This window comes from Podarcis cretensis (genome assembly GCF_951804945.1).
Source record: "Podarcis cretensis genome assembly, chromosome: 7".
NCBI classification, from domain to species: Eukaryota; Metazoa; Chordata; class Lepidosauria; order Squamata; family Lacertidae; genus Podarcis; species Podarcis cretensis.
The window spans coordinates 10,015,159-10,030,756 of record NC_137176.1 but is presented as its reverse complement, the minus strand read 5'-3'; the positions used below and the strand labels follow the sequence as shown (position 1 = coordinate 10,030,756).

The 15,598-nt window shown below is 40.7% G+C and overlaps 1 protein-coding gene across 1 annotated transcript in view; it reads right to left on the bottom strand.

The window, feature by feature from the left end:
- Window positions 1-14,098, bottom strand: part of TMEFF1 (transmembrane protein with EGF like and two follistatin like domains 1) — a gene marked incomplete at its 5' end in the record, with an annotated part of 102,037 nt that extends 87,939 nt beyond the window's left edge. Inside the window, one exon of the mRNA XM_079983986.1 lies at window positions 13,952-14,098. Within this exon, the coding sequence (XP_079840112.1) occupies window positions 13,952-13,958 (7 nt within the window). The remainder of the gene's footprint in view (window positions 1-13,951) is intronic.
- Between the last annotated feature and the right edge of the window lie 1,500 nt (window positions 14,099-15,598).

Sequence of the window (15,598 nt, the reverse complement as noted above, 5' to 3'; positions counted from 1 at the left end):
GTGGGTTGTGTGGTTTTTCTTTTTGTCAGGAGATGTGCTGGGTAGATGTGCTACCACTGCCGAAGGAAAGTTACAATGTTTTTTTACAAGTTTCCTGCTGGACTTACTTAAAGAAAAAAAATCTATTTGGGTTTAAAGGACTCTGCAACAAATGGAGGCAATGACGGAAGGGCATGAGGTCATAACAGAACAAAACCAATTATCTGATGTACATAAAGTCTATAGAAATGTTCCACTGATCTAGATGACTGCCTTTGCCACCCTGATTTGATTCTATCCTTGGTGCTCCACAGAGTTTCTGCTATCTTCAAAGAAGTGGTGCATAATATCCCAGCACCACACTCTGCCTATGTCACTGCATGTATTGACAACCTAGTCATCTATGGCTGCGTCCGGGAAAATAATCACCAAGCAGTCATCTGTGCTTCCTTAGAAGCTACAGACATCACTGCCGCCACACTCAAATGCCAAACCAAGGCCCAAACTATCACCTGTTCTCAGGCATCAGACAGGCAAGGAGGTTTTGAAAAATATATATGTATATATCTAATATTTTATCAACTACGCTACATTTGGAGAACACTTGAGCAGTGTACAGAAGAACAGAAAACGAAACAGATATAAAATATAAAAAAGCAAGCATTAAAACCTGCAGAAATAAAATAGACTAATTTGGGAAGGCTTGAGAGAAAAGTGAAAACAAAAGGTATAGAGCCTCACTTTGCTCCTAAGAAAAGAGGATTTCATGAACCAGTAGTGCAAAGCCATAATGAGAGCAAGCCCAGCCCAAGTGACTGTCCCACCACCATGGCTGCGTGGCTTAGACTCTCCTTTTGCCAGTGAGGCTAGGGAGCTGTCCAAGTGCAATGTTTCCAGCACAGCAAGGGAGCTGTCCAGTACAGACACAGGAAGCTGCTAGGTGAGGTGCTGCCTCAAAAGTGGCTAGGCACAAACAGCTGTTTCTGCTGCCCAAGCCCTTTCTGGAGCACCAGCAGGGCTCTGACTCCTTTTTCTGGCTTCCTCTGGTCAAATAGGGACCAGGGAAAGACTCATGCTGCCAAATGCATAGTGCCTGTTCTGGTCTAGTCACATCGGCTGCCATCTCTGCTCCTGCGAATGGTTTTGGGGGATCTGAACCTGGAAGGTGGGATCAGAGCATGCTGGGTCCCCTGAAAATGTAATCCTTTGCATGTTAATCTCAGGGGGGTTGTCCATCTCCACTGATTCAGCTTAAGCTCCAGACACAATGGAGTCAACAGTAGGATCCTCCTCTGGGGTCTCATCTGGTCCTGGAAACTGGTGGGGCATGGCAGTGATCCTGATCAAACCAGCTGTCAAGCCCTTGACTTTACCAGCTTCTACCAATGCTTTTTACCACTGTTTACCCAATGCACAGCTCTAAAAGCAGACCTGCTTAAGGAAGGGAAACATAATCCAGTTGCAGAGACCCTACTCTATGAAAAAGCCAATCACCTTCAGGCCTGGCCTCATTAGTCTCCTTTTCTTCATATATACTGATGACTAGTAGCACTACTGGCCAAATGTGCAGGAGAAGGATGTTCCAACACTGAAGAAGCCCTCTCCATTAAGTGGTTCATTCCCTCCTTCTACTGTTACCAGACTTACACCCCCTTCATTGTGGTAAACTCTACTCTGACAGTTCATGTAGAGCACAAAGCTCTGCTCACTGTGCTGTTTTTTGGCTTTACACTCTTAAATATTTACCATGGGACATATAGGAAGCTAACAAACCAAACTGAAGGAAGGTAAAAGGGTTCCACTTTGGACTGAGACTCTGCACAGGCAACTATTGTTTTCCTGACTTTGGAGCATTCTTAGTTTTAACTTGTCTCCCGGTTGAGCCGTTGGTGCTGACTCCTGGTTTGACCCCTCAGCTCTGACTCCTAGACTGACCTCTTGGTTGACCCCTGGCGCAACTCCTGGCTCCAACTTGACAGCTGCCCACAGCTCAATTCTGACATCAGTCAATTTTATTTCCTCCCTCCCTCCCTCCCATAGAAAAAAAAAACAGAGGCCCCATTCTGCCAACAGGGCAAAGACCCTTGCTATTTGCCCCTGAGATCAATAAATAAGACCCCACAGACACAAAAGCCACATCTTAAGATGTTCACTTTTAAGTGTACAGTACTTCTTTTCCCCCAGCAAGGCGGGCAGCAATAAACAGAAACCCAATTTTTGTATTCTGGTTCAGATGTTGATAGACCTGGCAATAGCTTTGGGAACATCTGTCGCCATGCGTAAGATGTGCTGCTGTGACTGGATCATGCATGCATGCTGACTATTTGATTCTATAAGCTGACATAAAGCTTAAGCCTCTGCATGTTTACTCAAAATAAGCACTACAGCAGGCATTGGCAACCTGGTGCCCTCCAGATGTTTATGTTGCCTGTGACTAGTTGGAGTTCAAGACATCTGGAGAACACCAGATTGGCAAAGTCTGCCCTACAATTTTCAACTGAGCTTAGTCACAGGTAAGTGTGCATAGCACTGCAGACAAAATATATTGGTCTTTCCGATGAAAGAAAGAAAGAAAGATAGATTACTGTCTCACCAGATGGTGACACTAAGCAACAGTTTGCAGTAGAACAGGATAACAGTTCAGTGAGGCTTTAATTTATTTTTTATTCAAGTGTTTATACACAATAGCTACCCTAAGATAGTGAAGTATGGAGCCAGGTTTTGAGAACATGTGTAACATGTTGCATATAAAGTAAAGTGAGAGCCACACATCAAGTTGTACATATATTGCATGTATTGCATGCAGAGTCAATCCCAGACTTCAGGAGGCCCTTGGCAACCAGCTTCCTATGCCACTCTCAATGCAAATCTATGGGCCGGGGCTTACATTTTGGGTAAATTCAATTGGCAGATAGCAACTATGGATGGGACTGAGTTTGACTCCTATTCAGAAGCAGCAGCACTGCCCTTCCAGCACTAAAATGATTGTTGGGGACCACTGGGAAGGATGGTAAGTGATGGCACAACCAGGTCAAATCCTCCTCAGCTACTGGGACCTTCAGCCTGTGCCCAACCTAGCTGGCTGCTGGCACCAGAACTGACTGAATGTATGGATTGTCTCAAAAATCTCCTCAAAGGCAGAACTTTAATCACTGCTCACAACACCCCAATCACAATCCTTTTCCGCAGAGTCAGTTTGCATATGCAGCTGGCTATTGCAATATCTGAACTGTCCCTCTTACCCAAATGCACACACCTGTAAGGAAAAATGAGTAGTGACTCCATGTGCAGTCTCGATTCTTCTCTCTGCTTTAAGATTCAAGAAGGCCCACCTCCAAGGACAATGTGACAGCATAATAAAATATCATGACCACTTAGTAGTAACTAAACACCTTAACAAAAACTGCCAATCTAATGTAGTGAGCTCTACCATGTCTTTAGCTCGCCTGTAATATATATAAGCCCAGAGGTAATTGCAGCTTGCACGTTGAAGATAGAAGCTAAGCACCAACTAAATTATGATTAATGAGAGATTAAGGATTAGTCATAATGACAACTAAGAATTATACTTCGTCATTATCTGTTTTGGTCACAACGACACAGAAAGCAATCAAAATTTTCATGCAAATCCTGCACTTCTGCATTAAAGAAATAATGAGATTATTCCAGTGGAGCAAACCAAGAGTCAGAAATAATAGATTTATTGAGTTTTCAGGAATTTAAAAGACCTTCTTTGCTGAATAATAAATTCACTTGTTTAACCTGTCTCATATATGTTCACTGATGTCCTGGAATATGAAATTGTTCAGTGTTAATGAAGTGTGATATCAACAATTTACTTTATATTTTAATGTTATCTGTCATGTTTATAGTGGGCCTGGAACTCTACTCTTGCTATTTCTTGCCGAGGATAGACCACTTTCCCTTGCCTCCCACTCTCTGCTTGCCTCACCTCACACCACCCTTCAGCTCAGTGGGAACTAGCTCTGACAGTGACATCAAGACATTCACTGCAATGCTTCATCTTTATATAGTTACAACAGTTGGGTTTTTTCACTGGATAATGCACAGAACATTCTGACACTTTAAGGATCTGCTGTGCAGGTTGCCAAGAAAAATAGACATGACTGTTCCAAAGAAAACTTCTTGTCAAGAACTTTATCAATAAAATTAATCATACTCTTCATAATCCTCTAAAGAGAAGGAAAATTAAAAGGAGCAATATATACTTGTGATACAGAGGACCCCACACAAGTGGAGTGTGCTTTAAAGGCGATGCACAAACACCACTTGAACTTTAGATTTCCAGTCATCTGCACCCAGCTATATAACATTATACTTTCAGATTTTAATTGTAGCTTTATAGATACTATGAAAACAGTCCAGCCAAAATTAGGAATTATGCAGCACACCTCTTTTATAGTGTGCATTTAGAACCATTAAGCTCACAACAATGTCTAAATAACAACCTCTTCTGATTAGTTGCCTAGACCTCTGATATCAGAGATGGAGCTTCTGTTTCCATTGGTCCATAGTACCATCCATCTTCATTAAGAGGCTGGCTTTTACTGGTTACTTTTATTAATTTATTTTGCTATAATGAAATATAATTACTATATTATTTGTTATTATTGTATAAATCAGTCTTCAGCATTGCCAACCTCCAGATGTTTTGAACTACAACTTCTATCAGCCCCAGGCAGCACACAATTGTGGTTGGTACAAATTAAAAGTTGATACAATTAAAAGTAAAACAGAGGAGACAAGATGGTCTAGAAGATTATACAAGGAAGGGAGTGCAGGAAACATGAGCTCTCATTCATCAATACCTTTTGTGGTCTTTCTACCAGAAACTAGAATAATTACTCAAAAGCAGTCGCATGAGTGTCCTGTCCCCAATTTTAACCTTCAACTCCCACAATTTAGTTATCAACAAATGCCAAAGAAACAGGGTATCAATAGAGTGCAACTTTCATTACTGACATCCACTGTAAGCTCATCAGACAAAGCCACAAGCACAGTCTCAGAAAGAAGATTAATCTTAAAAACACCAAAAGGATGAAGAAATGCAACATTTTACAGAAAGCTGAGATCAAGAAGATTGCTTTGTCAGAGAATATGAGCAGTTCTACAGAACGAAGAAGCAAACAGCTTCATGCTACTGTAAATGACGGTCCTTCCAAGGAATTGTGGGGCAGGGGGGGTGGAACACTTTAAGTCTTCACTGTTCTTTGGAAAACCTGTCAAAAATGTAGTTTCAGATTCACCTAACTCTCCAGAAAAGAAAATGACGGTAATAGAAAAGCTTGTCATTATGACAAGAATCCAAGGAAAGAAAGCACGGGAGACTAAATTGCTGTTTCTAATTCTCAACTCCCCAAATGTGTGGAAGTGGTGTTTTGAAGGGATTTGTTTCGTTCTTAACTATAGGGACATTATATGTATTTGTTCCGGACTGGAACAAGTAATTACTTATGTTAAAAAAGCAAACAGCAACAACAAAGATGAAGATGTAGAAATGTATGTGACATTTCCCTCCCTCTGGAAAAAGAAACCTTGCTTTGTTCAGTAATCTCATCCCAATAATTCAGTTGGTGTCCCTACATTTTGTAAAAGAAAATGTGCTCGAGATCTATTATTTTCCTGCTAACTATTATAAATGGGTGGTACAAAGAATGCAGAGCTCTGAAGACGTTGAGTGCCTGAACATAATCTGGAAAGCCTCCTTGGTGTGATAATACAGTGGCATTAAAATGCTGGAAAGGAAAATGTAGAGACCATGCTTAAAATGGTTAAAATATTCACCTTGGAGACTGAAGCTCTTTAAAAAGAAATTATAATGAAACATTAATTCGAAAATGATCCAGTCTGAAATATTAATCACAGACAAAAATAATCACAGCTGTGTAATTTTGCAGATGAAGGCTGTGATCCATAAAAGTTCCCTACTGCCCACGGGTACAGTGCTCCATTTATTCCTCCGCTGTAGTTTGCACAGGTAGCTGAACCTTGTCAAACCCCAGCCACACCTGGGGTTGAGAGATGACAAATCTCCAGTGCCACATCATCTGGTTGCAACAACTACGTCTCCCAGCTGGGGAAGAGGATGCTGCAGGCGTATGGCTCCTCAGCAGGTGTTATTACAACTGGCCCCATCAGTCATGCAGCAGAATTTATTATTGTCATGCAACATTTGGGACGTGTAATTTCTCAAGCTCAGGTATGCCTGGAACATTCCAGGGATCAGGGGCTGGTGGGTCACCTTGCAGTGCTCTGCTGCATGGTCCTGTGGGTTCTTCTCCCCCCCCTTTTATTGTTTGTTTTTCAAAGTATGTTTTTTGCTATATTTTAAGTGGATGTTTTTAAACAGGAATAAGAATAAACATTTTGCATATCACAAAATACAGAAGCCATATCTAAATTAGTAAATGGTGTTATGTGCATGAAGCTTTTCTGGACTGCATTGGTATTGCATGCTATCCTAACAGCCCTAGTGTTGGCATCCGTCTGTCTTGGGAGGAGTGCATCTTTGGGGGTACAGTGAACCCATTGGAGAGTTACAGTGCCTGCTGTGGCTGTAGAGACCGATAAAGGAGAATTGCAGTTCTGCTTGGTCGGTAGAGCATGAGACTCTTAAATCTCAGAATTGTGGATTTGAGCCCCACATTGGGCAAAAGATTTCAGTATTTCATGGGTTTGGACTAGGTGACCCCTTTTTATTATTCTATTGTTAACTGAAGGTGAGGAACTGGCTCATTTGTGAATTTCACAGACTCATGTCTGGGGCAGGAATTGTACAGTCTTCCTCTTCATTATTCATGTATGTAATAAAGTCACCAGAAGCTTTTTAAAACCGATTTTATTATTGCAGTTTTAAAATTAATCCCAAATTGGGAAAAAGGAGGTGGTTACCTATATGAATGAAGTAACTTTTTTTTGGGGGGGTATGAAATAATAAAAAGGAGGGAGAAAAATGTGGACAAAGTTGACCCAAGGAATGTTGGTGCCTGAATCTAACATTAAGGTGGTGTGCCTCCAAGTGGATTGAAGTAAGATTCAACACTGGAGATGGGATAGCATCGTCTGCTGTAATTGAGGACAGCAGACTAGCTTAGGAAGCAGAGGGCAAGATGGACAGCAGGCTAGCTTAGAGAGTATATGACAGACTGTGCAACACACACATCATTCTGTCCTCCAATATCTTGCATGTGCTCACTGCCCAAACACTCTGCATCTGCTGCCTGAGGCAGCTGCCTCACTCTACCTAACGGTGGCACCAGTCCTGAAGGGTTGTAGAATTTCGAAGAAGCAACACACAGCAAACTGATGACTATAGCAACATAGGAAGCTACCTCATGCCAAGTCAGACCATTGGTGCATCTGTTATTGAGAATGTCTCAATAAAAGCTGAGCAAATGTCTTCACATTTGTCCTCTTTGCACCTATGTCAATACTTTGCCAAATAGGGACAAATAATGCAAATCCTTAATCCATTGTTGTGTGCCTTCTTTTTTTTCAATGTTGGAGAACCATACACTGAACCATTCCTGTTGCAAGCATGAGTCACTGCTCATGATGGCCACACAGATTTATGGAGCAAGCCTGGGCTTTGCAGTTAATTACAGCTGTGGGTATAAAGTGCATTATTAATAGCAACTGCAATGTTATAAAATTAGAGTCTTATGGGCAAATGCTAAAAGCAAGGAAAACATATTTATAATGAATATGCTTCATTCACTGTTGTTGCCTGATATGAATGAAACACGTTAAGTATAATGAACTTACACCGATAGCACATCCTAAGGACTCAGGAATTTGTTCATGGCAAATAGCTAATAGAACTGAGGAGGAAATACAGTGAAGCACTTAAAATATTCATTACCCGTCATGAGAAAGGCACGGTGGGAAAATAGGCGGGGGAGCAGATTTTCATGTAGGGCCATCATTATAAATAAGAACGGAGACTGTTCAGTAGTTCAAAACTCAGCTCAGGTTGCAAGCAGAATACATGACCAGCATAAAGGTTATTCTAATTACAGCTGATAATGAAGTTTGAGAGAGTAGGTGATTAATGAAGAATGTTTGTGTTATGAGAGCTAATAATAATGTTTCCAACGATTCACAAATGCCATTAGGTTATGGTGATCAAATCCCTGCTTTGTCCGCTACAAAAATCTGTGTTAATAATTAGGATGTGTGAGCCAAGAGAAGCTATGAGCTGTGGAGAGGAAATGTATGGAATAATTTGTGTTGCAATGTTGGGAACAGCCATCAAAAGAAAATAAAAATCTACTGGAGGTAACTTGCAAACTATGACAAGTATATATTGTTTTGAATATCTACCATGCAGATCATACAGCCAAACTGTCCAGTTTGAGTTGAACATTGTGTGACCCTATCCTGAACTAACTGCAGTTTCCAGACCATTTTCAAAGTTAGCCACACTTATACTGATACTGAGTCCATCTAGCACAGCATTGTTGACAATGACTGACAACAGTTCTTCTGGGTTTCAAACAGGGGACACTTCTAACCCTATCTGAAAATGATAATGATTTAGACTTCCTAGCCACTTGCTACATACACAAGAAATCTTCTCCAGGGCAGAGGTGAAAGCTGCCTATAAAATATAATGGAGAAGTGTCAGGTACCACAGGTCTATGGAAGTATCTGGATTTAGCGCTGTCCAAGGCTTCTTTTTACCTTCTTTTTTGAAATAAAAAATGGTAAGTCTCTTTTTTATTTAGACCTTGTAAATATAGATCACACATCCTTTCCCTCTCGGCATGTTTTATTGTTAACTTAGTACTGGCTTGGTCATGTCCACAGAATGCTAGATGGTAGGATTCCCAAGGAGATGCTCTATGGCTTCTGCACCAGGCCTGTTGGCAGACCAACTCTGCCTTACCAAGATCTCTGAAAATGTGAAATGAAGGCTGGCAACATCAGCCTTGCCATGTGGGAATCCCCTGCAGACGACCGCGGTGCCTGGAGACAGGCAGTCAAGTTGTGTATCCATAGCAGTGGCCAGAGGAGAAATAACTGCTAGGAGGATCACAGAAATGGCATGGTACATTTGGATGCCTTTATCTGCCTCAGCTGCAGCAAAACATGTCTCTCCCGCATTGGTCTCTACAGCCATAGCAAGTCCTGCAACCTTCCAACAGCTTGACCTTACCCTGAGAGGGGCACTCCCCTGAGACAGACAGATGCCAACACAGCACAGTAAATCACATAGTTGTATCCTATATTTCTTTATTGGAAATGGTGATAACTTATCCTTTTTTAAAACTTTTTTTAAAAATTTGCAACCGCCAGTCATTATTTTTTAAAAAATTAAACAGAAGGTAATGATGAAATCCAGGATTTTAGGGTGACCCTGATTGGGCTTCAGCATTTTACCTTCCCTACCACAACTGAAGTAGCAGCTCTTTGGTCTTTTTGCTTTAAAAAAAAAAATGAAATGAGTTTTATGTTTTAAATTGACCTGCCACAAAGCCAGAAAATATCATTAACTTCCTAATGCACAGGTTGGGGATAGGTGACTGTATATGGAAAAGATTAGTTCAACTAAGCAGAAGTGGGTTTGTTTGTTTTTAAATATACACAATCAACTTAAATTATCATAGAAAAAAAATATTTGCAAAGCGACATTTAAGAAGGGAGAAATCTACCTGCTTTATATGCCACTGATGGAAGCCCCCAAGCCAAGTTGAGTGAGTTAGAATTTCTCCATACTAAAAGGGAATACAGAGCACTTCCACTTTTTCACCCCTCTCCCACTATATTTATGTTAATATATTATTATTATTAACGTGAAAGGGAAAGTAGGAGAGAGGCATTTATAATGTGAATGAGCATTCTGTCTAATGTGGGTTTTACATTCACATCACAAACTAACTGAAGCAATACATTATATATACATTACCAGAAACCAGGCTAATAAGTGAAAAATCAAAAGAATGCAGGATATATAATCTATAGTACTATATAAACAGCATTGGCAATGGCATGGCACTATATTAAAAAGAAGTATGCCTTCCAATAAGTTAGATGAACTCTTCAAGAACAAATTCAAACTCTTCAAATTCCACTGAATTCCTATGCGTGGAAATTTCAGGTTATATTATGGTTATATTATGAGCCTAAATAATGTGCTAAAGATGCATTTTTGTTTCTGTGATATATTAGCCCTGAAATTTTGGAGAAAGAGAAGAGGAGAAACAGCAAAGCCAAATACATATATATATAACAAAGTTACTTCATTTAGCTTCAAACTGACTTGCTAAACCTCACATGTGGCAGAACACCAGGAAAAAATGTATAGGTAAAGGTAAAGGGACCCCTGACCATTAGGTCCAGTCGTGACCGACTCTGGGGTTGCGCGCTCATCTTGCTCTATAGGCCGAGGGAGTCGGCGTTTGTCCGCAGACAGCTTCCAGGTCATGTGGCCGCAAACAGCTTCCGGGTCATGTGGTGAACCAGAGCATGGCACGGAAACGCCATTTACCTTCCCGCCAGAGCAGTAGCTATTTATCTACTTGCACTTTGACGTGCTTTTGAACTGCTAGGTTGGCAGGAGCAGGGACCGAGCAACGGGAGCTCACCCCGTCACGGGGATTTGAACCGCTGACCTTCTGATCGGCAAGTCCTAGGCTCTGTGGTTTAACCCACATAGGTACAAAAAATGTTTGTGTCATGGAACTGATGAGAGAAGAGGTGACTATTAATTATTTTCTCCTAAGGGGTGCCATGTTGCAGTCACTAAAAAAGAAAATAAAGATTCTAGTAACTGTTCCTTCCACTAGCTCATTTTGTTAGTAAATGATTATGCTATAGTTTGTGCCAAGATGTCAGAGAAAAGACCTGTTGAGACTTGTTTGATGTCAGCGCCTGGAACAAGATCACATAATTTCTATATTTTAATCAATACCATGCGTTTTGGTGATTTTGAATGCACAACATTCCTTTGAAAGTTGAGGCTTAAAACAGCTGAATAACAGTTTTTTAAAGGTACACCAGTATCAAAGATTCACTTCGGACGGCTGCTTTTGTTAAAGGCTATCAATTACCATTTCTCTGATGGTTTTATCCATAGCCTTGTTAAACCAAATCACCAGAATTTAAGACGATATACTACATCAGTGTAATTGAAGCTCCTAAAATCTAGCTACAAACAATGGACCAAAATTAAGCATTTTTAAGTCCCAGTTATTGCAATGAGAAAGATTTAAGCATATGTTTAACTCTCCCGTGGATATAAATGGGATTTAAAAATGCTTAACTTTACTGGATTACACCTATTGACTTTTAAAAGGCTTTCCAAGAAAAGGCAAATTAAGCCTGCTGCAGAAACTATCACGTTATATATTTTGTGTCTCTAATTATTGGTGAGTACTAACACATCATAGAGGGACGCGGGTGGCGCTGTGGGTAAAACCTCAGTGCCTAGGACTTACCGATTGCATGGTCGGAGGTTCGAATCCCCGCGGCGGGGTGAGCTCCCATCTTTCGGTCCCAGCTCCTGTCCACCTAGCAGTTCGAAAGCACCCCCAAGTGCAAGTAGATAAATAGGTACCGCTTTATAGCGGGAAGGTAAACGGCGCTTCCGTGTGTTGTGCTGGTGCTGGCTCGCCAGAGCAGCTTCGTCACGCTGGCCACGTGACCCAGAAGTGTCTCTGGACAGCGCTGGCCCCCGGCCTCTTAAGTGAGATGGGCGCACAACCTTAGAGTCGGACACGACTGGCCCGTATGTACCTTTACCTTTTTAACACATCATAAATGCCTTTACTAAAGTTCTGTTCAGATTCGATGAAGCTAAGGTGATGTTCTGAAATAGGTAAGTGTGAAGCTTGGCACAGATAGGATGCTCTGAAATAAGTAGGATTCCAATATGAGGGTGGGTGAGAAAAGTAATTATTTTAAATTTAAAATAAAAGGCACCTGGCTACTTTAGTCACTGTGTTATTATAGCCTTGTCTTACTGTCTGTTTATTTTTAGTTGTTAGATTGTTGACCAAATCATGCACCTCTTCAAATTATTTCAGGATGTCAGTATTGGAACCACGGCAATCAGGACAATATGAATGAGCCAAGGTGTATCGCAACTGAAGAGAGACGGAGCCCACTGGAAATCATGAAATGGCAAAGATGGAAGCAGAGACAGTGGAGAAACAGATTCCAAAACACAGGAAACTGTGGACTATTTGTCCATCTGCTAACCCTGTACTGTCCACTCTGACTGGTACCAGCTCTACAGGGTCTGATAACAGTACAGTGGTACCTCAGTTTAAGAACACTCCTGTTTACGAACTATTCGGTATAAGAACTCCACAAAACCGGAAGTAGTCTTCCGGTTAGAGAACTTTACCTCGGTCTACGAATGGAAGCCGAATGGTGGAAGGGCACCGGTGGTAGGAGGCCTCATTAGGGAAAGCGTGCCTCAGTTTAAGAATGGCTTTGGTTTAAGAACGGACTTCTGGAATGGATTAAGTTCGTAAATGGGGGTACCACTGTATTGATCTTGAGGTATTTTGCATGCATGCATGTGATTTGCCACTGAGCAATGAAATCATGAGTCAGGCTATTTGTCCACCTAGCTCAGCACTGACTGCACCTGCCTCTTTCAACCTTGGGTTCCCAGATATTGTTAGACTACAATTCCCATCATTCCCAGCATGGCCAGTGGTCAGATGATGGGAGTTGTATTTCAAGAACATCTGGGAATCCAAAGTTAAGAACAGCTGGTCTATACAGTTTGGCAATGGCTCTCCCGGTGTGCAGACTGGGGTCTCTTCCAAGATGGTGGCGACTGAACCTTCTGCATGCAAAGCAGATGGTCTAGCACTGAGCTACAGTCCTTCCCCTTAATAAGGTTAGTCAGGTGCTATGGAGAACAGGAGCTGAGGTCTTAAGGCACAGAGTTTATCCACAGCAAGCAATACAAAAGAGAACCAGACCTAGAATCAGGAGGTGTAGAGTTAGGTAATCCATCCAAAGGAGGGCTAGAGAACTGGGAAGTAGAAAACACGGGTTGAACAGAGAAGGAATTTGCGGACAATGGCTGCGGACAACACCATACCTTTAAAGAACATCTCCTCGTTAAGAGCCTCGGACATAAGATCTCCGGGTTGATGGACTTTTGGAGAACAGTTGGTAGGGGCCGAGACCAGGGAGGGGAGATGGTGAAAGAAAAATTGGGAATTTAAAGTGTATATATTGTGATATTTTTTTAAAAAAGAAAATCTTTCTTTTTTTTTTTTTTAATGAGAGATGGGAAAATCGTGGAATGGAATTTTTTGTGACCCTAGGGGAAACGTCTTAAGAGAATAAGTTCAGATATATAAGTTCTAAGGAGAAATAAGATTAAATAAAGTAAAAGTGGATGGCTAATTGGCGAATGAGAGAATGGAAAATTACAGTATATTAAGACAAGTTATAAGGATAAAAACAAAGATGAAGGATTTGCTGAAATATCTATTTGAATTAGAATACAAAGAGGGGAGGTGTGAGGAGGTCAAGGAGATAAGTTGAGAAAGGGAGTTATATTAAGGTTTAACTTGTTTTTTTGTCTTTTTGATTGTATCTTTCTTTTTTTTGCTGTCTTTGCTTTTTTTATTTTTTTATTTTTCTCTTGGATATGTTTTGTTTTTGTATATTGTGTTCCTTTTTGTAATCTCTTAAAACTTGAATAAATATTATTTGGAAAAAAAAATTAAAGAACATCTCCTCCCTTCACAAAGGATCCTGGGACCTGTAGTTTGTTAAGGGATGTTGGGAACTGTAGCTCTGTGAAGGATAAGCTATCATTACTATTGTTAAATAGGAGGATGGGTTTTAAAAGTATAGCAAATATGCAGCAAACATCTGGAAATATTTATGATCGGGTCAGGAGGAATCAATGAGGCCAGCAGGAGAGGGCTGGACCATAGTAGGGTAAGGAAAAGTACACATTGCCATATTTTTTCCTTACTGTGCATTCTTCAGTTATTCATGACACGGCCATGCAGAGTTTCCCACAGAATTCATTAGCCTGACGATACCTTGCTCTGGGATCATTTATATGTGGTTTTTCTGAAGACAAGATTGAAACATAGTTCGAGCCAGTTTCTGAGCTGCCGCACCTAGAGAAAACACAGTACAGTTAATAACCAAAAAACAAAAAACAAAAACACAACTGAAACATTAAAACTACAAATGACAGAGCCTGCGTAGTGTAGACTAGAACCTGGGATATCAGAGTTCAAGTCCCCACTCAGTGTTGAAGCTCACTAACAGACTTTAGGCCAGCCATAGTCTCTCATCCTAATCCACCTCAAAAGAAGGTTGTGAGGATAAAATATGGAGAGGGAGAAGTGTGCCACCTTGAGGTCCTTGGATGAAAGGTAGGATGCAAAATGTAAAAATAAGTAAAATTACAGGTTTTTTTTCAGTCGGGACTCACCGGAACTTGGTTCCAGCCCCTCTCTGGTGGGCACCATTGCCACTGTAAGAGTAAATTTTTTCTCACAGGACTGAGTAAAATGAATTAAATTGAATAAAAATTAACATCTTCCCTTCAGATAAAGGGAAAAGTTCCCTTTGTCATTTGCCTTAATTTCAACAAAAATCTGACATTATCCAATTCACGCATAAATGGTGCCAAACAGTTGCAAATTCTCCTCTAACAGCACGTTTTATCATAGACCCAAAAAAATCAGCCCTCGGTGCCCTAACCTGCAGGAAAAAAAATTTGCGAAAAAATCCCTAACCCGCGGGGTCACAATTTCACCAAAAATCTGACGCTACCCAATTCACTCATAAATGGTGCCAAACTGTTGCAAATTCTCCCCTGAAAGGCTTGGTGGTGCAAAAAGAACATTTTATCATAGACGAAAAATCAGCCTTTGGTGCCTTAGCCTGCGGAAAAATTTTTTTTTGAAAAAAATCCCAAACTTTAATGCTTTCCTTCAATATTCCACCACCATTCTGTCCAGTTGAAGTAAGGGAACTATCACAAACCCCAGCTCTTATGTTTCCTGTTTTCTTTTCCCAAGCAGAGATAATGTGTAAGTGTGGCATCAGCTCCCTAAAAAAAAAAGGTTGTCAACTCTGGTGAACCTTTCCTAAAAAAGGTCAACAACTTTGGGGATCTTTGCACTACAGCGCCAGATATGCTTAAGACGGCCCTGATTACACACCCTTTAAAATAAAAGGGAGTCAATCGAAGTTGGAAACAGAATTGTTAGAACCAAAGACTAAGGTATTATCAAGAATGTATAATTTGCTGTTAAAATGGAATACACAAGACGAAATGGTTAAATCGGTTATGATAAAGTGGGCTCAGGACATTGGGTATAATATTATGTTTGAGGACTGGGAAAGGTTGTGGACCACTGGGCTGAACTTCACTGCATGTAATGCTCTGAAGGAAAATGTAATGAAAATGATATATAGATGGTACATGACCCCAGTTAAACTTGCCAAAATATACCATTTGTCTGATAATAAATGTTGGAAATGTAAAGAACACGAAGGAACATTCTTTCACCTCTGGTGGACCTGCCCTAAAGTGAAGGCCTTCTGGGAAATGATATATAATGAGTTGAAAAAGGTATTTAAGTATACCTTCACTAAGAAA